Source organism: Schistocerca serialis, chromosome 3, assembly GCF_023864345.2.
Source record: "Schistocerca serialis cubense isolate TAMUIC-IGC-003099 chromosome 3, iqSchSeri2.2, whole genome shotgun sequence".
Taxonomy (NCBI): Eukaryota; Metazoa; Arthropoda; class Insecta; order Orthoptera; family Acrididae; genus Schistocerca; species Schistocerca serialis.
Genome location: NC_064640.1, coordinates 209,352,920 through 209,378,004, shown reverse-complemented (window position 1 = coordinate 209,378,004; position 25,085 = coordinate 209,352,920). Strand labels below are relative to the sequence as shown.

The 25,085-nt window shown below is 40.1% G+C and overlaps 1 protein-coding gene across 1 annotated transcript in view; it reads left to right on the top strand.

Moving 5' to 3' along the window:
• Window positions 1-25,085, top strand: part of LOC126469928 (rab GTPase-activating protein 1-like) — a 157,820-nt gene that overhangs the window by 57,232 nt on the left and 75,503 nt on the right. The window contains exons 7-8 of the mRNA XM_050097325.1: window positions 4,561-4,729; window positions 7,002-7,243. Coding sequence (XP_049953282.1) covers window positions 4,561-4,729; window positions 7,002-7,243 — 411 coding nt within the window. The remainder of the gene's footprint in view (window positions 1-4,560; window positions 4,730-7,001; window positions 7,244-25,085) is intronic.

Sequence of the window (25,085 nt, the reverse complement as noted above, 5' to 3'; positions counted from 1 at the left end):
GGGGTTGAACATCTTCTAAGGCTCTCCACATTAAAATTTTCCATGATTTCTAAAAATCAATTAGAGCTAATGCCATAATAATCTGGCTATTCATATTATGGAAGCTCGTTCCTATGCCATAGAATACAAACTTGCACTGATTTGTGCCTGAAACATTTATTACAATTCCTGTACAACATTACCACCTCTCTGAAGAGGGGAGATGGAGGATATGTCTTTCCTACAGGGTTTTTCACTGTTAATACATTCACTATCATTTGTCAGAAGTTTGCACATCTAAGTACCACTAAATGTTGTAAGCTATTTTGTCAAGGATTGTACAGCTTCCTTACAGGCCAGCATTGTTCAGAGTTCCTTCTTTATTGAAAATTATTTTGTTATATTTACTTATTTTCAGGACATCGCATACACATTTAAGTACAGTAAATCTCATGTAGACATTTGCCTCTACTTTTTGGGGCAGTGACGGCTCATGTGTAGTCATTTTTTGTTTCTTGGGGCCTGCAGTGCAAAGTTTGTCTTGTAGTGACATGATTACAGTAATGATATATGAGCTACAATGCTGTTTATATGAGTTTTATTGTATAAATCACAGTGAGTTCATTTTGGCATAGTGCCATCGTACAGTGTTCTGTAAATACACTCCTGGAAATGGAAAAAAGAACACATTGACACCGGTGTGTCAGACCCACCATACTTGCTCCGGACACTGCGAGAGGGCTGTACAAGCAATGATCACACGCACGGCACAGCGGACACACCAGGAACCGCGGTGTTGGCCGTCGAATGGCGCTAGCTGCGCAGCATTTGTGCACCGCCGCCGTCAGTGTCAGCCAGTTTGCCGTGGCATACGGAGCTCCATCGCAGTCTTTAACACTGGTAGCATGCCGCGACAGCGTGGACGTGAACCGTATGTGCAGTTGACGGACTTTGAGCGAGGGCGTATAGTGGGCATGCGGGAGGCCGGGTGGACGTACCGCCGAATTGCTCAACACGTGGGGCGTGAGGTCTCCACAGTACATCGATGTTGTCGCCAGTGGTCGGCGGAAGGTGCACGTGCCCGTCGACCTGGGACCGGACCGCAGCGACGCACGGATGCACGCCAAGACCGTAGGATCCTACACAGTGCCGTAGGGGACCGCACCGCCACTTCCCAGCAAATTAGGGACACCGTTGCACCTGGGGTATCGGCGAGGACCATTCGCAACCGTCTCCATGAAGCTGGGCTACGGTCCCGCACACCGTTAGGCCGTCTTCCGCTCACGCCTCAACATCGTGCAGCCCGCCTCCAGTGGTGTCGCGACAGGCGTGAATGGAGGGACGAATGGAGACGTGTCGTCTTCAGCGATGAGAGTTGCTTCTGCCTTGGTGCCAATGATGGTCGTATGCGTGTTTGGCGCCGTGCAGGTGAGCGCCACAATCAGGACTGCATACGACCGAGGCACACAGGGCCAACACCCGGCATCATGGTGTAGGGAGCGATCTCCTACACTGGCCGTACACCACTGGTGATCGTCGAGGGGACACTGAATAGTGCACGGTACATCCAAACCGTCATCGAACCCATCGTTCTACCATTCCTAGACCGGCAAGGGAACTTGCTGTTCCAACAGGACAATGCACGTCCGCATGTATCCCGTGCTACCCAACGTGCTCTAGAAGGTGTAAGTCAACTACCCTGGCCAGCAAGATCTCCGGATCTGTCTCCCATTGAGCATATTTGGGACTGGATGAAGCGTCGTCTCACGCGGTCTGCACGTCCAGCACGAACGCTGGTCCAACTGAGGTGCCAGGTGGAAATGGCATGGCAAGCCGTTCCACAGGACTACATCCAGCATCTCTACGATCGTCTCCATGGGAGAATAGCAGCCCGCATTGCTGCGAAAGGTGGATATACACTGTACTAGTGCCGACATTGTGCATGCTCTGTTGCCTGTGTCTATGTGCCTGTGGTTCTGTCAGTGTGATCATGTGATGTGTCTGACCCCAGGAATGTGTCAATAAAGTTTCCCCTTCCTGGGACAATGAATTCACGGTGTTCTTATTTCAATTTCCAGGAGTGTACATTAACAGGAGATAGTCTTGATACTGTAAACTTTAACTATGATCATAAAAGTATTATACATTCAACTGGTGTTTCTACCTTTCATGTAGTGGTTTTCTGCCTTGTAATAATATCAGGGTTGCCATATGCTGTCTGTGCAGGAATTTGTGTTTAGACATTGTTTGGGTGTTCATTGTAGACATACTGTTATATCTAATTTTTAGATATACATTAGCCAGTTTTTGTGCGTTAGTTTCCCTCTTGACAGTGTGGATGTCAGTGATATTACATGTTTACATAGTTACCACTTAGAAGTAGGTAATGTGCAGAAATGTAATATTGTTAATCCACAGTCATCCAAACTGCCAAGAGGGAAAATAATGAACAAATCTATATCTAAACATGAGATATAATGGCACATCTACAACGAATGTCCCAGCAATGTCTAAATACAAATTCCAGCCAAGACAGCTTATGACAGCATTGATATTACTCATATTGTAAAACACCAGTCAAATGTATACTACCTCTGTAATCATAGTTACAATTTACAGTGTCAAGACTCTCACCTATTAATGTATTTACAGAACACCTGACGATGGCGATATGCTGAAATGAGCTCATTGTGATTTATGCAATAAAACTCATATAAAGAGCAGTATAACTGGTGTATCATCATTGTAATCATTTTCAATTAATTGTCAATTGCTCTATTGTAAGGTAATCTTTAGGTATGGCAAAAGTGATAATATATATGAGAAATTGGTATATTGTTGCATAAGATAGAGTGCATCCTGCTCTGCACTAGCTTACTCATATGCAAATATCTGTATCATGCTATTGCTATAAGTAGGACATTGAGATAATGATTATAAGGACTAAGGTTTAATTTCAGTTATATTTATTCCCCCTTAAATGTGTGAACTTGACTCATTCCATAATATTAATGCTAAGAATGATGTTTTGTGTATCTCTTCTTGTTTTAGTTAATATCCTTAGGTCTTAATAGGGCTGGTTTGGATTTTAAGGTATTATTTGATTTAGGCACCACCAGTGTGTGATACAGTGCACAACTGGTACAGCTTTGATGCCACCAGTTTAGTGAAATAGACAACACAAAAAAAAAAAAGAGGAAAAGTGTTTGTGAGAAATCACATGTCTAATTGAATCTCCTGAACTGCTTCACATCAGTCCATAGGTTCTCGGCAACATTTAAGTCATATCCTTACTGGACAATTGAGGAGCTCAGTTTCAGTAAACAGGCCATACTTTGGTTGCAGGTGTTGATGTGTTGAGGGAGCATGCTGCAATTGGATCACACCCAGTGGACATTATTCCCTGACATTGGATAATATTACATGCATCTCGATGTAGCTCCCTTGAACTATACTTCACTCTATCATGCCACAGAATTGTGTTACATGATCTAATACAAATGTTCTGATCTCAAAGCCCACATGGCAGTTAAATGAATCTTTGCATGTGGTTACAACTAGCGAATGATCTTCTCTCTTCTTCAAAACATGTGAATCAGATGGCAATCATCGAAAGCTTGGGATTTTATCCAAATTTGATGCAGCAAGTTTACTGAAATCTTTTTATCCAAGGACTCCATATCATCTCTAGGCAACTACTTAAACCATATGAAAGCGCTGGCAGGTTGATAGAAACACAAACAGACACATACATACACACAAAATTCAAGCTTTCGCTACAAACTGTTGCCTCATCAGGAAAGAGGGAAGGAGAGGGAAAGACGAAAGGATGTGGGTTTTAAGGGAGAGGGTAAGGATTCATTCCAATCCCGGGAGCGGAAAGACTTACCTTAGGGGGAAAAAAGGACGGGTACACACTCGCGCGCACACACACACACACATATCCATCCACACATATACAGACACAAGCAGACATATTTAAAGATTTATTTAAATATGTCTGCTTGTGTCTGTATATGTGTGGATGGATATGTGTGTATGTATATGTGTGTGTGTGTGTGTGTGTGTGTGTGTGTGTGTGTGTGTGCGAGTGTATACCCGTCCTTTTCTCCCCCTAAGGTAAGTCTTTCCGCTCCCGGGATTGGAATGACTCCTTACCCTCTCCCTTAAAACCCACATCCTTTCGTCTTTCCCTCTCCTTCCCTCTTTCCTGATGAGGCAACAGTTTGTTGCGAAAGCTTGAATTTTGTGTGTATGTATGTGGCTGTTTGTGTTTCTATCGACCTGCCAGTGCTTTCATATGGTAAGTCACATCATCTTTGTTTTTAAATATATTTTTCCCACGTGGAATGTTTCCCTCTATTAATTCAACTACTTAAACCATCTCACTGCTTTATTTGGTGCTGTATTATAAGCCTATGCTACTTTTTTTTATACTGAATACAAAGACAAGCAAGCTGAAAGAAATTGTATGTTCTAACATCAATGTATGTGTGTAACATTTACCCCTTTATGATTTCGTATCTGCATTTAGTAGATTTTAAGCATAATTCTACAGTACTTATTCGTTTTTATTTGCAGATACCAAGCAATGATTTATCTGAAACACTCTATGAAGTCATGAAAATTGAGAGTAGTGGAAATTTTGATGAGACACGAAGGATTCCAGCTTTAACTCTTGCTTATCTAACGAGTTCTCCAGCCATTCCAGACTTAGATAATTTGACTCCCAGCAATGAAGAATTGTCAGGTATTAAATGCACACTGGTTTATATTAGATGTTTCATGACTTTCTTAACCATTTCATTTTTATACCAGTTCTAGGATTTGTTACAAATCAGTCAGACACTTTAATATCTACACAACTCAATCCGCAGTTTTTTTAAATATCATCTCATTTGCCAATAGCAGATGTGCACAAGTGATGGACTCAATCTTAAAGAAAAGATACTTCTCCGTAGTATTTCAAATGATGTTTTAACTCAGTCATGTCATTATTCATCAAAATCTATTAAGGAAGCAAGCTGCACTAGACAAATAACTTGAGCAAAGAAATTGAAAACTCCTGAGAATGCTGTATAAAAGCATGATTTTTAAGGTTGTCATTTATATCAACCCAGATTTTTTGTCAGTTTTTTCTGTCAGTCTTTCGCATTATTTTCAGTCTGTTTCTCTATTTCCATGCATGGTGATAAAAGTCTCAAGTTTTGTTTTGCATTCAGCTGCTGTTTATGTAGACCATTTTCATTCTTATTCTCTTCTTCACTGCTTCTGTGTGTGTTTTAATAGAGTCCTTGCAATACATTTCATACATGTATTGTTCTCATAACACTGTTTAACATGTGTGTAACTTTTTCCACCTCTTCTGCCTGCTAAAGTATGACACAAATCTTGATGATGACATTTACCTTTCTAAATTTGTGATGAAAATTACAGCAAACAAATTCTTAAGTTATTAATTAGCACTTTTCTTCTAACAGTTGTTATTTTAACCTTGAAAAATAATCATTTTTTCACTATGAGAAGCATAAAGCTCATTGATGAACAGAATATCTGTACATTTCTTTCATTTGCATCCTATCTCATCTCATCGCATTCCATTCTTCACACCATGTATGCTACACATGGTGTGTTCCATCAGCCAGATAAGTTTTCATGCTTTGAATGAGTGCTATTAACACATAATTTGATATAAATTGTGTCCTCTACTTGCCTTCTACAGTTCTGCTGTCCTGCCCCTCCACCCCCTGGTCTTATAATGCTAGTGAGTTAATGATTTCTCTACCTGTCTGTTCGTATAGTTGTTTTAGTGGATTATAAGGGGTTGTGTATCCCCCCCCCCCCCCCCCCCATCACATCAGTTTACCTGTATTGTTTAGATTACTTGACAAACAGAAGCAATATGAGAAAAGAAAGCTTTTTTAACCATTGAACCAAATTTAATGAGTTGTTTCCAGCTTATAAGCTGCTTTTTTGCCTTTGAAGAGAGAAATCTTACTGATAATGCAGTCAGCTAAATACTTTAGTGTTGTGAGGTAATAAATAAAAAACATTTTGGCATTCCTTTTGCTAGGATAAAACCCATCATTGTAGTTACTGGTTTTCTTTGGAATCTTTCATCTCAGAAAAACTACTATCAGGGTGGTAATAGGAAACTCAAAATCGGGGAAGCAGCCTACCTCCTAACTACTGTGTGTGGTTTATACTTTACCACAATTTTGTTTTCACAATTTACTCCATTTTGTAATTCAGTTTTATGCATTTCTTCATGTCCATTTCAAGTTGGCCATTATTTGCAACCAATACTTTTCTCATACTGTAGCCTATACCTCTTTTCTCCTTGGAATATCTTTTCCTGGATCATTTGTTGTTCCTTCAAAACAGTTTTGTAAATACTAAATGGTAGTTTTGATATATGGAATTGGTCTTGGTCATATTTTGTTGTGAATTACTCCTCGTGTAACCTTTCATACTGTCTACTACTACCCATTTTCCAAGTTATTAAGATTTTTTGTGCTCCTATTGGAGTAAAAGTTAGTTTTTATACTTTTTCATATGCCCTGTGTGTTGTGTGTGTGTTTATCTGTTATATGGGCATCTTTTAATTTCAGCTCTCATACAATAGCTTCTCTGTTATTGGTATTGCACATTCCTCTCCTTGGTTATATCTTTGTAGTGGCTTTTAACACATTATCAAAAAGAATAATTTTTCTGTTGGTGTCTGCTTTGTTGCGTTTCTTGAATATTCATGTACAGCTGTAAATGATAGGCACATATTTATTTTTGAACGAATTTGAAATTTACTTGTTTAATGCTCTCACTGTTGGAAAAAAAGACAGCTGTGAAAAAAGGGAAAAATACGTGTTGAGGATATCCTTGGTTGTAGATGATATTATTTCATCTTTACAATAGAAATGTATGTTGTTATAAAATTACAGTAATAACTTTTATATAGTCATTTAGATGGTGTATAATGTATTTTCATTACAATTAAATAATGCAGTACTTCGTAAAATTTGCAGATGGTGATGAGCCATTGCTAAGTGGCACTGGTTCAGTGTCTAAAGACTGTTCAGAGGTTGAACTGGAATCGTGGGCAGAAGTGCTTCTACGGTGGAGCAGTACAAATCAGCGTCCACGTCAGTTAGCAGCATTAGTACGTGCTGGAATACCAGAAGCTCTTAGGGGAGAGGTGTGGCAACGCTTAGCTTGCTGTGACACTGACACTGCTACAATGGATACTTACCGAATTCTTATTACAAAGGTAACAATCATCACACTTTAAGGCACTAAATAATTATTTTACAATGATATAACTTGATAATAGCTGTTTAAATTAATGATAAATTACTGTATATTTTTTGTAACAGCTAGTAAATGTGAAGTACTTAGATTGTAAACAGCCTAATAAAAGTATACATGAAACTGTTCAAGTTCAGAGTCAGAAACTTTAATTCTGAAGCTAGGTTATAGAACAACATTGATTGTATTTTATATTTTCTTTCTCTTTTGCTGACTGAATTATTTTAGCTCATTCATACTGTCTTCTTTGATATTTAATTTTGATTTGATCTATTACATTATAGACAAAATGCAGCCTTTCTCTCCCTAGCAGTTGGGTTAACTTTGATGTAGTTCCAGCATCCCATGTTTTGTTCCTTTTTTCATCTTGTTACTAACATTGGTTTGCCAACATCCTCCCTAGCTCTCACAAGGGCATGGTCCAGTAAGACATGTCAAAACATACTCTGAAATTTTTTACACAGGAAGAAGACAAAAAAAAAAAAAAAAAAAAAAAAATGCACTGCCAAAATTTTAGCTGCTAAGAGGCACTGCAAGTATGTTGCAAAAAATGTTGACGATACACATTTTTGCCATGCGAAGAACAGCTTATAACAGCAGTTTGTACAGCCCTGCCCACCTAGTGTGCGACTTTGCAAATCACTCACACAGTGGTGCGTATCGGAATCGTCCAGAATTCACAGACACGAATTTTAAGCACCTAAAGCCTGGTTTACAATGGAGAGAATGGTAGCAAACACCTGTGAATGAGCATTTGCAAAAAATTCACAACCATTCACTTGCATATGGGTAGAATCGTTTATACTAGAGGGAGCGGAAGAGAACACAAGGTAGCGAACATTACCTATGAACACTGTGTTGTTAGTTTTTGGAGCTAATATTCAGCATACAGGATACAACTCTATCTTGTTAGAGCCACAATGCGAAGATTGTTATTCAGTGAGGATTATTTTGCATAGCGAGTGCACTGTTCTTGACAGAGTATGCAAAATGGCACAAGGAAGGAAGAATTTAAGTGTCCCAATTTGTATGGAAGTGTGACATGTTACACAGAATTGCATCTTCATATGTACTTAGCACTGGTCCAAAATTTTCCTTGAATTTCGGCTGTAATTTTTCCCTGGCTTCTCATCAGCATTGAGGGGAAATTTATAAACGGATCACTAATTACCAACATAGAGCATCACCGCAAGAAGTGACACAGCTATCGTTTCCACTACACGTGTAAGGTCTAATGGTCACATTATTCTTTTTTTTAAAAAAAAAAAAAAAAAAAAAAAAAATGGTCTACTGGCAAACTGCATGCTTCATGATCCAGAGAGTGAGGGATCAAAGCCTGTTCAGACCATAACTTTTTCACCATGATTTGTAACCAAGCATTCACATCTCACTGATGTTGGAGTGGCCACAAAAGATATGTGGTTTGGATTCCCTGTTAAACTGCAGATCTCCATTTTCTGATTAGGTAACTTGGGAAGGTTAGGGACATGTGAGTAGCTGCAGTTGAAAGACCTGAAGAGGCCTACTGGGTACACCAGAGAGAATTCTCTTGTGCTCATGCTTGTTTGCTCCAGTGAAAACCTGGCTTAAACTATACAAACATTTTTTTTAATAACTTCATATCAACAGTTCAGTTCTTGCACATGTAATTCTGATAAAAGTGGCTGTCAGAGAAAATAAAATCATTGCAGTATTTGATGTCACAGACGGCTTCCATCAGTGAGGACTTGGAATTTGTTGAAATGAAATGTGTCTTGCAGTACTATATTTTATAACAATTCCTGTAGGTCATTCCTTATAATAGTGTTTAAATGTTGTACATTTGACTATTGGTGAGACAGTTCTTTGTTTATTCCCTGTAGTCGTCACAAAAATGCAAAGTGTATTGAATGACAAAACAACCATTTTTCTTGCACCAATCACACCAGACAAAGGAAAAAGTGATGCAGTCAGACACTTCTCAGTAACCACTAGTTTTATTTAGACAGAACTGGGATGGAGTCAGAAATGGTCCCAGTTGTTGTCTGCATATTGCGTTGCATACCAGGCATACTTGATCAGATTCGTAAAGCATGGCAAAGAAAACTGGTAATGCACAAATGACTGGAGATTAAGAATACTGTTCCGTTGATAAACCTCAAATGAGAGAGAGGTATCAGAAATTATGTTGTCTGATGATTTCCTCAAAAATGCTTTACGCTGTTGAAAAAAATTCTTTATCGAGAGGTTGAATCTCTCTAGTAGTTCCAGGTGAAATCCACATAACATCTACAGATTTTTCGTCATCCTCTGCAAAAACAGAGGTGTCATTATGTCCAGACCATGAACCCAACAAAAGCAATGCATTAGTTTCTGCAACTGGTAGGAATACGTTTCGAACGAAATGTTGAAAATTATTCTTTCCCATTTTTTCAGTTTTTGATGCACCTGTTACAAGATTTTTGCAACTTAACAGTCCATTTTTTATTTTTGGTCCTAGTTTGCCTTATGGTTCTTGAAGACAGCTGCGGAAACAGTAAACCACTCATACTTATCACTGACATTATCGTATATGAGTGTGTCATTGTATTCATTGACTGGGCAACCAACTCTGTCTTTTTTTTGCCCTGAAATGATAAAGTGTGGCGTGCATGCAGTTTTTTTTTTTTACAAAATCTGACTGATCAGCATGATAAACAGCAGTTGCAGGGATAACAGCAAGTTTCGTCATTCATCAGCTATGAATTTCTGTATAGCATTGTCTGTCACTGGCAGCTGGTCTACACATTTATATGATGCAAACTGGGTAATTTTGCGACTTTTTATTCTGTACAATTTTTTGAACCTGCATAACCAGCCTCGAAATTAGCAATGTTCATTCAGATGCAATTCTGAGGACCCAGTCTCGTAGATCTCCATTGGTAACGGTGCATAGCCTCTCATGAGCAATTGTGAGTCTTTCAAACAGTTTTTCATTCAGATAGTTTTGGGTTTCTGTTTGGTGCACATTTCTTACTTCATGTAATTCATTCTTCCGTTTGCACAGTTCACGCTCCGATTTTATGAAATGAAAACACCTTTGCACACACTGTGTGACTTCAAGCGTTTTTTCTCTCCTTCTTTGAACCAATATTTCTTTGCCTTTTCTTTGTGACTGAAGGCTATTGCAGTACTCTTTTTTAAGGTATTCTTCTGTTACTGGCACAACTGATGTCGTCTGAACCACAGTTCATGGAATCATCACAGTTATTTCGTATTTCTTCTAACGTATCCACGATTTCAAATGAAATATCGGTATCATTCAAATGAATGTCAAGGAAATCAAGTAACAAATGACACATGTTTGTCCTGAGGAGAAGTAGGTGATTTCGGCTGGAAACCATGTTCTTCATATTTCATCATTGCTAAATTGAGAACCTTAATTGGATTCCACATTACTATTAGCAGCCATGCCTTACAAAAGCACAGTAAATATTAATTCAGCTTAATCTGTAGTGTCAGTACTTACCAATACTGCAAAAAGCAACTGACAATTTGTAATAGATGTTACTTGAGTGACGGATTTGAAAGAATAGTAACTGTGTAGTGTGGTGTCAGAGAAACTATCAACGAACGGTAACCTGAAATATCCTGTACAAATTACGATTAGGTTGTGTTGTGTTTCTTGTTTACAAATGTACTGCCGACCTCGGCTGTGTGTGTGCATAGTTGCGCATGTGCATATGCTACAGCCCCAGTAGGGATGTACATTTCTACTGCCACCTGGCACGCTACAAATTTGTCAATTCGTATATATATATAATTGCAGTGCCTCTTAGCAGCTAAAATTTTGCAGTGCATTTCTTTTGTTGTCTTCTTCCTGTGTAAAAATTTCAGTGTAGGTTTTGACATGTCATATTGGACGGTTCTCTTGTCAGTTGTAGTATATAGTGTTTTCATTTTCTCAATTTGTAAATTAATGTAATATAATTAGTATGATATTGTAGTTTAATGAAATCCAACCAAAAACAATTCAGTTGGTGCTTACATGTGGTAGCCATAAATGCCCTACATCTGCTAAGTTGGTCAAAGTGAGTCATAGTACAATTGTGCTTGTATTTTTCAGTCTTTTTATTTTTATTTCAGTGGTTACAAATTTATACAACATGAAATATTGACAATCTAATTGCGTGTTTGTGTAAATGGAAACCTAATTGAGGATCATTCATATTATTCTGTCTTTATTTTTGTTTGAATTAATACTTTCTGTATGCATTCATTCCTTGAATATTTGTTCACAATCCTTGTAGGATGTTACATGTCATGCTCATGATGTTCCATAAGCTGTAACTGTGCTGTGGGTGGTGCTAAATTTTGAACAGCTCAAAGATCCCAGCCTGCAGTGGCTGGTGACTCAGGCATCGAAAAAGTGCTAGGTGAGATAGTTTCAAATCATGCAGCCCGTGTTTGAATGTCAGTATAGTGCCTGACAGATCAGATGACCGTTTTACCAAAAGAAGTTGATGTCTACATGAGGGAACAAGCAAATCTCGCAAGTAAATCTTCCACTGCTGCAGTTTCTTGACTTTGACGAAAATACGAGGGGTAGTGAAAGAAAAATCCCAATGTTAAGATAGCTTCCACATTATGGCAGAGCTTAAATACAATGAAAAAGACATGTGGAGAAATTAAAACTTTTAACTCAGGGAAGACCCTTGGTTCTACATTTCCAGGGGACAAATTTTAATGTGACATCTCTACAAGAGGTCATAGATTCCACAAGAAGGGAGAAAGCTACATCAAAGGCTATATTTATTAATACCATGCATCACTCCATGCTCAAAATGATGTCTGTCAACCTCAATGCATCTGGCAATATGTGTAATGACATTCTACATCTACATCTACATCCATATTCCGCAAGCCACCTGACGGTGTGTGGCGGAGGGTACCTTGAGTACCTCTATCGGTTCTCCCTTCTATTCCAGTCTCGTATTGTTCGTGGAAAGAAGGATTGTCGGTATGCCTCTGTGTGGGCTCTGATCTCTCTGATTTTATCCTCATGGTCTCTTCGTGAGATAAACGTAGAAGGGAGCAATATACTGCTTGACTCCTCGGTGAAGGTATGTTCTCGAAACTTCAACAAAAGCCCGTACCGAGCTACTGATCGTCTCTCCTGCAGAGTCTTCCACTGGAGTTAATCCGTCATCTCCGTAACGCTTGTGCGATTACTAAATTATCCTGTAACGAAGCGTGCTGTTCTCCGTTGGATCTTCTCTATCTCTTCTATCAACCCTATCTGGTACAGATCCCATACTGCTGAGCAGTATTCAAGCAGTGGGCGAACAAGAGTACTGTAACCTATTTCTTTTGTTTTCGGATTGCATTTCCTTAGGACTCTTCCAATGAATCTCAGTCTGGCATCTGCTTTACTGACGATCAACTTTATATGATCATTCCATTTTAAATCACTCCTGATGTGTACTCCCAGATAATTTATGGAATTAACTGCTTCCAGTTGCTGGCCTGCTATATTGTAACTAAATGATAAGGGATCTTTCACAGCACATTACACTTGTCTACATTGAGATTCAATTGCCATTCCCTGCACCATGTGTCAATTTGCTGCAGATCCTCCTGCATTTCAGTACAATTTTCCATTGTTACAACCTCTCGATATACCACAGCATCATCTGCAAAAAGCCTCAGTGAACTTCCGATGTCATCCACAAGGTCATTTATGTATATTGTGAATAGCAACAGTCCTACGACACTCCCCTGCGGCACACCTGAAATCACTCTTACTTTGGAAGACTCCTCTACATTGAGAATGACATGCTGCGTTCTGTTATCTAGGAACTCTTCAAAACAATCACACAATTGGTCTGATAGCCCATATGCTCTTACTTTGTTCATTAAACGACTGTGGGGAACTGTATCGAACGCCTTGCGGAAGTCAAGAAACACGGCATCAAGGCATTCCTCTCAGTAGCGAGTAGTTCACCTTTCGTAATGTTCGCACATGCATTGACAATGCGCTGATGCATGTTGTCAGCCGTTATTGGTGGATCACGATAGCAAATGTCCTTCAACTTTCCCCACAGAAATAAATCCGGGGACGTCAGATCCAGTGAATGTGCGGGCCATGGTATGGTGCTTCAATGACCAATCCACCTGTCATGAAATATGGTATTCAATACTGCTTCAACCGCACGTGAGCTATGTGCTGGACATCCATCATGTTGGAAGTACATCGCCATTCTGTCATGCAGTGAAACATCTTGTAGTAACATCGGTGGAACATTATGTAGGAAATCAGCATACACTGCACCATTTAGATTGCCATTGATAAAATGGGGGCCTATTATCCTTCCTCCCATAATGCCACACCATACATTAACCCGCCAAGGTCACTGATGTTCCACTTGTCACAGCCATCGTGGATTTTCTGTTGCCCAGTAGTGCATCTTATGCCGGTTTACATTACCGCTGTTGGTGAGTGACGCTTCGTCGCTAAATAGCATGCGTGCAAAAAATCTATCATCGTCCCATAATTTCTCTTGTGCCCAGTGGCAGAACTGTACATGACGTTCAAAGTCATCGCCATACAATTCCTGGTGCATAGAAATATGGTACGGGTGCAATCGATTTTGATGTAGCATTCTCAACATAGACTTTTTGAGATTCCCGATTCTCACGCAATTTGTCTACTACTGACGTGCGGATTAGCTGCGACAGCAGCTAAAACACCTACTTGGACGTCATAATTTGTTGCAGGTCATGGTTGACGTTTCACATGTGGCTGAACACTTCCTGTTTCCTTAAATAAAGTAACTATCCGGCGAACGGTCCGGACACTTGGATGATGTCGTCCAGGACACCGAGCAGCATACATAGCACATGCCCGTTGGGCATTTTGATCACAATAGCCATACATCAACATGATATCGACCCCAATTGGTAATCAGTCCATTTTAACACGCATAATGTATCACGAAGCAAATACCGTCCGCACTGGCGGAATGTTACGTAATACCACGTACTTATACGTTTGTGACTATTACAGCGCCATGTATCACAAAGCGAAAAAGGTGGTCCAACTAAAACATTCATGTTTCTTTAGGTACCACACAAATATATAATAAAAAAAAGGGGGTTCCTATTCAAAAAAACACAGTTGATATCCGTTTGACCTATGGCAGCACTATTTAGCGGGCCAACCACAGCGCCATATGGTTTCCCCCTTAAAGCTAGACAAGTTTCGTTCTTTGTAGTTTTTTGTTTGATGCTTATTTCGTGAGATATTTGGCCCAGTCACTATCAATGGACCACCCTGTACACACTGTTCAGTGGAAGGTAGTTCATGATCTATTTTCCACTGACCAAATCCCAATATGAATACACTCATCACAAAAATCAGTGCCCCAATGGAATCCACTTGACCAACTCTCAGCAAGGCAAACTGAACACTGGACAGCCAACTTTTGTACCTGTATTTGGCCGTCAAGATAGTGTCCAGAAATGAGTGGATCATATTATTCACGTGGTCTACCAAGCTGATGAGGACTACCCCATTATCTTTATGTCAAAATCAAAGGCAGTATGTTCTTTGGGGTAGTGTGGAGTTCCATTCTGCAGTCGGGGGCTGTCTCATAGCTGTGCAGGGGTCCTGATATTGACCACCTACACAGCCTTTTGGATAGTAAGGACAAAATTTTGGTGAACTGTTAAGAAGATTGTGGCATAGTTCATGAAGTTTTGCTAGGTTTAAAGTTGTGTGGGATACCCTGAGAAGATGTGCAAGTTGCCCTGTAATAACTATAATGAAGAATAATTGCGTCTGGAACAGCCAAGTTGACAGTGTCCAGACCATGCCAGAATGTTCAATTGTTATTTTTTCCCCTTCCACCTTCAGTGATGCTGTTCAGTAATCTGTATACATATACAATATTTTCTGCCCTTCTTCTAGCGTTACAATACTGACAGAACAGATACAGTTTATGGCTGGGAGATGGAGTGTATGGAGGAGAGAAGGGGGGAGGAGGATGAACTGGTTTTGAGTTGTCAACAGAAATGTTTGTGTTCTTGGTTTGAACTTCCAAAATTTGAAGTAAAAGACATTGTTGTAATTTTAAGAATTTAATTATGTTCCGTAGTTAAGTTTGTCACAAACGTGACTGGTTGACTCCATTTGAGTTTTCTGTGAGCATTTCAGCACTTTAAATGTGTTAGTCTCAGACAATAGGGAGCAGGTTGATTATATCCAACCCAGTGTTGTAATGCAGTTTTACTCTTCCAGATTGGCAGTGTATGTACAGTGTATAGATCTGCCTAACTATCATAGCTGGAAGTAGTGAATTCAATTTACAGTGAAGTAATTCTGCTAGTCACAGACGAGTTTAGGTCCAACCCTGTTCCCAGCATCTGCACTTAGCTTGTCAAGTTGCTGCATTCAATTAGTTTGTAACTTCTCAAAGTGTGATTTGCCCATAACACACACTCCATTCCTCAGGCACCTAAACAATTTATTATTAACCTTTGAGCCTGTATTGTGTTGTAAAAAAAAGGTAAAAAAGCTGTATCAAAGAACTTCTGTGAAAGAAAAATGTTTAAAGAAGTTAGAGCTGATTATAGCTGTTGTAAAAGATTTGCCAACAGTATTTAACAGTTTAATACAGAAATTAGAGAGAATTTTCAATAACTGTAAGTAATCTCCTATCCTTTTGAAATTTATTCAGAGAGAATTATCATCAAAATGAGATTGGATATATTAATGTTATATACCACTGTTTGAATAAATGAGCATTTTGGATTCAGAGGCAGCCCAGAAAAATCTTGTCATTAGATCTGTATTTAATCATATTTTTGGTCAGTATATAAGTGACTTAATACACATGGGGTATGCCTTGACTCTGTCTTAGGCTTTGTGCATTATGACAGCTTCCACAGTATGATGACCTCCACTTCCTACAGCTAGGTGATTGATGAATTGTTATTGATTGGTACCTATATTTGCCTACATGTAGGCCCATATCATATTTTTTATTCTCTCCTCCTGCTCCAGTCGCTGCGCTCCAGTACACTGAAGCTTTTTTAGAACAGTTTTGATAACACACAAATAAGCTCAGACATAAGTTGCAGGTCTGCTAAATATTTGTGATAAGCTTGAACATAAGTTGCGAATCTGCTTAATATTGGGCATATGTTCCAAATATACATTTACTTGGCTGCACTGTTCACTGTTTATGCACCTTACTGCTTCTTATACAATGAATTAGTATCCATTATACATTACTGGCAGGTTAGCAAAGTCTCCCAACTGAATGTCTACATATCAGCAGAAGTCCATTTATCTCAAACTGATTATAATGTCATTCTGTTACTCACGCGTGCATTTTAAAGTGCTGTTTCGGGGATGGGGAGGTGTGCCAGTCCCTGATAGAATCCACCTGGCAGATTAACAATGAGGGACAGTGTGCTGCCCAACCTCGATGTGGATTTTAATGTGTTCCCTCACCCCACTAAGTGAATACTGGGCTAGCAATGAAGTCTCACCTCATTTACGTAATTTGTAAACATTCAGAAAACTTTTTCTCACTTTTACGTGGTTAACACTAAATGCAATCATTTGTGGTACGCATGTTCTGCCCTTGGGGATAATGGGATGTTGACAGTGAGGAAATCATGCTACCTCTTAAATTAACATGCCAAACTCACATTCCATCCCAGGGGTAATAGGGTGATGATGGGGAGGATATCCAGCCAACCCGTAAATTAAATCACCAAATCCATTAATAACCATGCCAACCCTGCACTGATGTGGGTTAAAGGCACAAGGAAAAGAAGAAGTAATTACCAATCTTCTGTTACGATTTCAGACTGCATGCCCATATTTCTAATTACAACATGCCAAATTACTTGTTTCTTGCATGACGACCTAGTTGTACAGTTAATAGCTGAACACTTGACTCAACACTCTAGGTACACATCCTTTTAAAATGTTTGATTCACGCTTCTTTACATTAAACTGCTGCAGCACCAAGTATCGTACACGAAAATTACTTGATACTCTAATTAAATTCTGCTGGTAAACTTAGGATGCCAGATTGCCCAATCACTGATGCTCTATTGGGCACAGGTATTCATGACTGCCCATCAGCTCACCTGTGGGCAGATGCAGAAGGTATAGGTTACCTGCCAAATGGCAGGTATTGCATGAATATTGTGCATATGTGAGCCACTTAACTATTCCTGCCAGTAGGCTCTCTCAACCAGGAAATTACACTCGCATATGCTATGACCCGGCAGTCTGACTATTTGTCCATCAGCTGTTTGCCCAACCGTGCCCACCAGTGCCTGAGGGCTCCTGGCTGCCAGTAGGTGGGCACTAATTGAGAACAGTGTAGCAGACAGGACTCCCATTTACTTTTGCTGTTATTACTCATCAAGTAATTTCTGACTCTGGGGACATGATGAATAATGTCTCTGCATGTGCTCCTGGATGATGATTTGTTCCAGTTTTTTCACTGTCCAGGATTCACATCCATACAAAACTATGGTACAGATCAGAGTTTCAACCATTTTTATTTTGACCAATAGAGACGGTTTCCTATGGTTTAGCAGTTTGTTTAATTTAATTCTAGTGGGTTTTCCAAGTTTTACCCTTCTTATTTGCTCAGTGAAGGATCTCCTTTTTGTTATCATATATATCATGAAAAACTGTATTTTTCAAATTCCTCAACTATTTCTCCATCTGTCACCATATTAGTCTTCATTCCTGTTGTCCAAATTTTTATTTTCTTCAAATTTAGCCTTAGGTCAACTTTTCCACTTTCTTTTTGTACTTTTCCAGTGTACTTTTAATAGCTGCATTTTTAATAGCCCTATTTAGAGGCAAACAAACTGTTGCACTCATCTTCCAGCAGTTTCTATTGATTGTTTAATATTTTTCTACGGCTTATCAACATGACTGTCAATGGAATCGAGTAATGTGAACCTATTTATTGTTTGTACAGTGTAATTTTATGAAATATTTTTAGTATTGTACTTTAGTAGTCTACATGTCTCTTCAACTTCGTCCGAATTATGGCTACTAATAATTGGTGGTCTGAATTGCAATCTGCATGTGGCAATGTTTCTGCTGACCGAAACTTTCCTGGTAGATTAAAACTGTGTGCTGGACTGAGACTCGACCTCGGGACCTTTGCCTTTCGTGGGCAAGTGCTCTACCATCTGCTTTCTGCTAACTATATAGAACTTTTCCTCTTTAATTGTCCAGATAAGTAGTCCATTTGTTTTCTGTGCCTTTGGGATGCCCATGTGTATAGTTGTTTTTTATGATGTTTGGAAAATGTGTTAATAGCTTTTCTCCTGCTGAGTTCCATTGACCTGAACCAAATTTTCCTCTAATTATTTGTTCTGATGTATCTCCCATGATAACTGTAATTATTTGTTTGGTGTCAAGTCCAGGGCTCTCTGCATATCTTTATAGAACTCTTGTGGTCTTATTCATCTGCACCTGTTGTTGGAGTATAAACTTGTAGTACAGATACATTTATTTGTTCTCCTTTAAGTTGGACTGATAATTCTCAGTCACTTATGGGATTCCATCCAAGAACCATGTCTCTTAGATTTTTTTCCAGTAATGAATGCCCTGTTCTTCCTTTATGTATCATAGCCTGAATAGTTGGCTACAGTGTCATCTGATTTGAAGTGATAACAACTAGTCCATATTAGTTCACTGAAGCCAAAAATATCTATTCGGAGTTGTCACCTTTCCCTTTTTAATAATACCCAGCTTTCCTAAACTCATGCTGCTTAAATTCCATGTGGTGAATAATTGAGATTGCTTGAGAAAACTTTGGATTTCCTGTCCTTTGCTGTTAACTTTGGCCTTTGCATCATACAATCCAACACCACTCCTGATCATCCTTCGCTCTTTTCCAGTCCCTATTGAAGACCCTGTAGACCTGGGGTAGGGAAGGTGTCATTATCTGGTGCTATAAACTTATCCTGTTCATCATTCACATATTTAGTTTGCAAATATGGAAGTGGTTTGTTACTGCGTTCTTCCAGCATTTTATACCTTCTGCCAGGTGTCTCTGGATGCTCAGAATATGTAGTACACACACTGCTGAAGATTAATTATCTGCCCCATTCACCATTGAGGTTACAACCTTCTGCCTTCCAGGCCATTGATTGTCTTCCCTCACAGGGTACTATCAGCTGGAGCCAGCTGAACATCGTTTTTTATTTTTTTTTTATTTTTGTTGTTACTTCTCCCCCTTCATCTTTCCCATATGGGCTTAGGACTGGCAGTGGTGAGGTATCTCTGCTACAACCATTAAAAAAGAAGTTTAATTCTGGTGCATGTCATGGCACATAGGAATATAGGGAATCAATATTTCACTTTACATTTTCGTGTAGGACTTTATCTTCTGAGACATGCAGGAGGACCTACCAGTCTGTGGTGCTTGTGGATTAGTTTTTTCTCTTATCACATATTAATGGAGGGAATTTTATATTCTGAGAAGACTGCCATCTATTTCACCTGGTAACAAGCTGAGTCTGACACACTTTTTAATTTTTTTTCTATCTGAACTCCTGCCTAATCATATATGTTGGATATTTCAATGGGTTTCAGAGTTGCAATCACCCGTCTCCCCCTCTCCCTCTCCCCCCTCTCCCTCTCCCCCCTCTCCCTCTCCCCCCTCTCCCTCTCCCCCCTCTCCCTCTCCCCCCTCTCCCTCTCCCCCCTCTCCCCCCTCTCCCTCTCCCCCCTCTCCCTCTCTCCCCTCTCCCTCTCCCCCCTCTCCCTCTCCCCCCTCTCCCTCTCCCCCCTCTCCCTCTCCCCCCTCTCCCTCTCCCCCCTCTCCCTCTCCCCCCTCTCCCTCTCCCCCCTCTCCCTCTCCCCCCTCTCCCTCTCCCCCCTCTCCCTCTCCCCCCTCTCCATCTCCCCCCTCTCCCTCTCCCCCTCTCCCTCTCCTCCCTCTCCCTCTCCCCCCTCTCCCTCTCCCCCCTCTCCCTCTCCCCCCTCTCCCTCTCCCCCCCCTCTCCCTCTCCCCCCCCTCTCCCTCTCCCCCCCTCTCCCTCTCCCTCCCCCCTCTCCCTCTCCCTCCCCCCTCTCCCTCTCCCTCCCCCCTCTCCCTCTCCCTCCCCCCTCTCCCTCTCCCTCCCCCCTCTCCCTCTCCCTCCCCCCTCTCCCTCTCCCTCCCCCCTCTCCCTCTCCCTCCCCCCTCTCCCTCTCCCTCCCCCCTCTCCCTCCCCCTCCCCCTCTCTCTCTCCCTCCCCCCTCTCCCTCCCCCTCTCCCTCTCCCTCCCCCCTCTCCCTCTCCCCCCTCTCCCCCCTCTCCCCCCTCCCCCCTCTCCCCCCTCTCCCCCTACCCCTTCCTCTCCCCCTCCCCCCTCTCCCCCTCCCCCTCTTCCCCTCCCCCCTCTTCCCCTCCCCCCTCTTCCCCTCCCCCCTCTTCCCCTCTCCCCAATCTCCCTCTCCCCAATCTCCCTCTCCCCCTCTCCCCAATCTCCCTCTCCCCCCTCTCCCCCTCCCCAATCTCCCCCTCCCCCCTCTCCCCCCTCTCCCTCCTCCCCCCTCCCCCCCCCTCCCCCACTCCCCCTCTTGCCCTCTCCCTCTTGCCCACATGCCCCCTCTCCCTCTCCCCCAACACGCTCTCTCTCCCTCTACACCTCACATCTCACCATGCCATACCATCATTGACAGACATCATCCAAGTGTCCTGGGACGCCATGACTGGCATTCTTTTGTAGTCTATTATCTTTATTTCTTCCTTAACCTTACTCATGAGGACTTTTTCATATTGTTCCGCATATTTCAGAAAACAAAATTTTTGTCATGGTTTTTACCCAACCTTGACATGACAAAAAGATAGTGAATGTTTTATTGTACTTTAAAGTTTGTGATTCTACATAGTTTAGGGTATGGCCTACAAACACATTTTTTTGTCTTGCTGGGAGACTTACTGTGAAAGGCCATTCATTCAGTTTTATTTGTTTGATAGTGTAAATCCATGCTATTGCTAGATTAGATGTAAGTTATATAGTCCTCCCTGTAAACTGTCTAAAGTTTATTGTTCAGTAACCTTGTCATCAAGTAATATGTGTGATTTTGGGCTTATGTCAGGATTAAAATAAAATTCAGTAATTACTTGGTTTCAAATGAAGCATTAGACAACATTGGACTGAAACAGGAAAGAAGTACAATAGAAGAAGAATGGATAGCTTTGAGAGATGAAATAGTGAAGGCAGCAGAGGATCAAATAGGCTAAAAGACAAGACCCAGAAGAAATCCTTGGATGACAAATGAGGTATTGAATTTGATTGGTGAAAGGAGAAAATGTAAAAACACAGCAAGTAAAGTTTGCAAAAGGGAATACAGATGTTTAAAAAAAGTGCAGAATGGCTGGAGGAGAAATAAAAAGCTATAGAAGCATGTGTGGCTTTAGGAAAGATAGGTGTCACCTATAAGAAAATTAGGGAGACCTTTGGAGAAAAATGAAGCAACTGTATAAATATTAAGAACTCAGATGGCAAGCCAGTACTAAGAAAATAAGGGAAGGGTGGAAGGAATATGTAGAGGAGCTGTATAAGAGGAATAGACTTCAAGCCAACATTATAGAACAATAAGAGGGAGTAGATGAAGTTGCGTTGGGATACATGATACTCCGAGAAGAATTTGACAGAGCACTGAAAGACCTGAGATGAATTTTCCCTCAGAACTACTGAGATCCTGGAGAGAATATGCCATGACAAAACTATTCCATGTGGTATGTAATATACACTAGACAGGTGAAATATCAGCATACTTAAAAAAGACTGTAATAATTCCAATTCCAAAGAAGGCACGTGCTGATAGGTGTGAATATTACTGAACAACCAGTTCAGTAAGTATGGTTACAAAACAGACACACAAATTATTTAGAGAAGAATGGGAAAACTGGTAGAAGCTGAGCTTGGGGAAGATTAGTAGGAGACATGAGGCAGTATTGACATTACCACTTATGTTGGAAGACAGACTGAAGAAAGTCAAACAATTTTTATAGCATTTGTAGATTTAGAGAAAGCTTTTGACAGTGCTGACCAGAATACACTCTTTTGAAGTTATGAAGAAGCCTGTATAAAATACAGGGAGTGGAAAATTGTCTACAGCTGATACAGAAACCAGATTGCAATTGTAAGAGTCGAAGGACATGAAAGGGAAACAGTATGCGAGAAGGGAGTGAGACAAGGTTATATGCTGTCCCCAATATTATTCAGTCTGTAACTTGAGCAGAGGGGGTTTGAAGGGGGGAGAGAAATGAAAATTGTAAGATATGATGAGGATACAAGACCTCTGTCTGAGACTACAGAGGACATGACAAATCGATTGAATGGAGTGGATGGTGTCTTGAAAAGAGTTTATAATATTAATAACAGCAAAAGTAAAGCAAGGGTAATGAAATGTAGTTGAATTAAATCAGGTGATGCTGAGGGAGTTACATTAGGAACCAAGACTTTAAAATTGATAGATGAGTTTTGCTATTCGGGCAGCAAAATAACTGATGGTGGCAAAACTAGAGAGTGCATAACGTGTCAACTGGCAATAAAAAGGAAAACATTTCTGAAGAAGAAAAATTTGCTAATATCAAATAAAAACTTAAATATTATTAAGTCTTTTCTGGAGGTATTTGTCTGGAGTATAACCTTGTAAGTGTGTCAGCTTTGTACTATAATCAGTTAACACAAGAAGAGAATAGAAGTTTCTGAAATGTGATGCCAGAAAAGACTATCAATTATGATTAAATCTGGTAACGAGTTAAGAGATACTGAATCAAACTGAGGAGAAAAAAATTTTATAGCACAACTTGATTAATAAAGAAACCAATTGAGAGGATAGATCCTGAGGCATCTAGGAATCGTTAGTTTGGTAAGGGGGGGGGGGGGGAAATTATAATGGGAGACCAAGATTTGACTACAGTAAGCAGGTTCAAATGGATGTAAGTTGGACTATTTAGGCAGAGAAGATGAGACTTTCATGGGATAGACTAGTATGGAGAGCAGTATCAAACCAGCCTTCTGACTGAAGACCTCGACAACAGCAGTTACTGAATTGTTCCATTTGACTGTATTATCAGTTTTAGAACTGAAATGTTTTGGGGATTGCACAGATACCTTGAGGTACTCTTTTGCAAGTTGCACTTGTTTTTTATTTTTCCTGTAAGTGTCTGTCTGTACATACGTTATGTCAAAGACTCTTCTGTCTTGAATTTTCTGTTCATTCTTACTTCAGTTCTGTAGTGGATTTGCAATTTTTTACATTTTGAGAGATGTAAAAGACTTTATGCTGTTGAAAATCAGTATCACTGAACTATCACATAACATATTGGCTTGTAAGAGAATATATAGGTGAATATAAATATCAAAATGCATAGACAATGTGTCATTACAAATACGTTACATGGAGTTGTAAGTAATATTTCATGCTACAACCAATTTTTTCAAGCAGTGATGATCACACCATTGCTTCTACACTTGCCATTTATTGCATTAACCATTGTAATTTTGTCCATTTCCCACCATTTCTGAACTTCTTGAAAATTTTCAGTAGTTCTTGTAATTTGTGCTGCAGCATTACAGACTTTTCCATCATATTTCCTTCAGACATTGTATGTTATTGTCTTAAGTACATTAGAAAAGTTGAACATGGGCTGAAAATTTTATTGGCCAATAATTGTTATTCTTGACTCACCCACTGCATTGTATTTTTCTGGCTCATTATTTCACAAATATGTAATATAACTTTTTTTTATGCAGTATTAAGGCTCTTGTTCTTTGGCCTTACTTTGCATGCAGTTTATGGTGTGCTCAAACTATGCAACAACTATAAACTCTTTGGCAGACTTACACTGAGACCTAGACATTAGCCTTTTGTAGGTAATGCGCTTACCATCTCAATCATGTGAACACGTCTTGCAACCCAACTTAATCATGAATCTCATAGTACTTGTCTCCTACCCTTACAAACTCCACAGACGTTGTTCTGGATACTTTGAAAGACTGGCACTCCTTGAGTTCAGAGGATGCAGGGGAAAATGCATTATCAATGGAAAAAAAGTATTTCTTTCCTTCTGACATCACTGTTCAGTTTCTACACCATATCTTATCACATTGTCACCTTCAGTCAGAATGGAGCTATTCAACCTCTGTAACTCATCTGCCACCTACTATCACTGGAAGCTGTGATATTTCTTAGTCATCATATTTTGCATTAATCATACTTACAACAATAGGTCAGTGCCAAGTAGAACAGTCATTGAGCAGCAGATAAATACAGGATGGCCCACAGAAGTAGCACACTTTCATTTCATTATTATGAGATTTAATGTATATTTACATGAATTTAACTCATGGATGTCTGTTCTACTAACACTGCCATTATTGCAAATTGAAACATAAGTTTATTTCTTCAAAAGTGTGTCATACAAATGGCTTCCATCATTGGCAATACATTGCTGAAGACATTCGTGGACTCTCCTTGTAATATTCTCAATGACTTACTGAGAAATAGCCTCTAGCTCTTCCCAGAGTGTCTCTTTCAACTCATCAGTATTGTTGAGCCGCTGGGAAAAAACTTTGTTCATTAGACGACCTTGCAGAAAAAAGTAAGGGAATGAAAGATCAGGTCATCTTGTTGGACATGGGATATGAGTGAATCATGAGTAACTGATGCAGAAAGTGATGCCTCAGTGTAATCATTGCCATATGGCTGTAGGCCTGTCTTCCTGAAACCATATACTGTATAGACGACAATGTTCCTGCAGCTGTGAAATGAAGAAATTGTAATCACGGCTGTG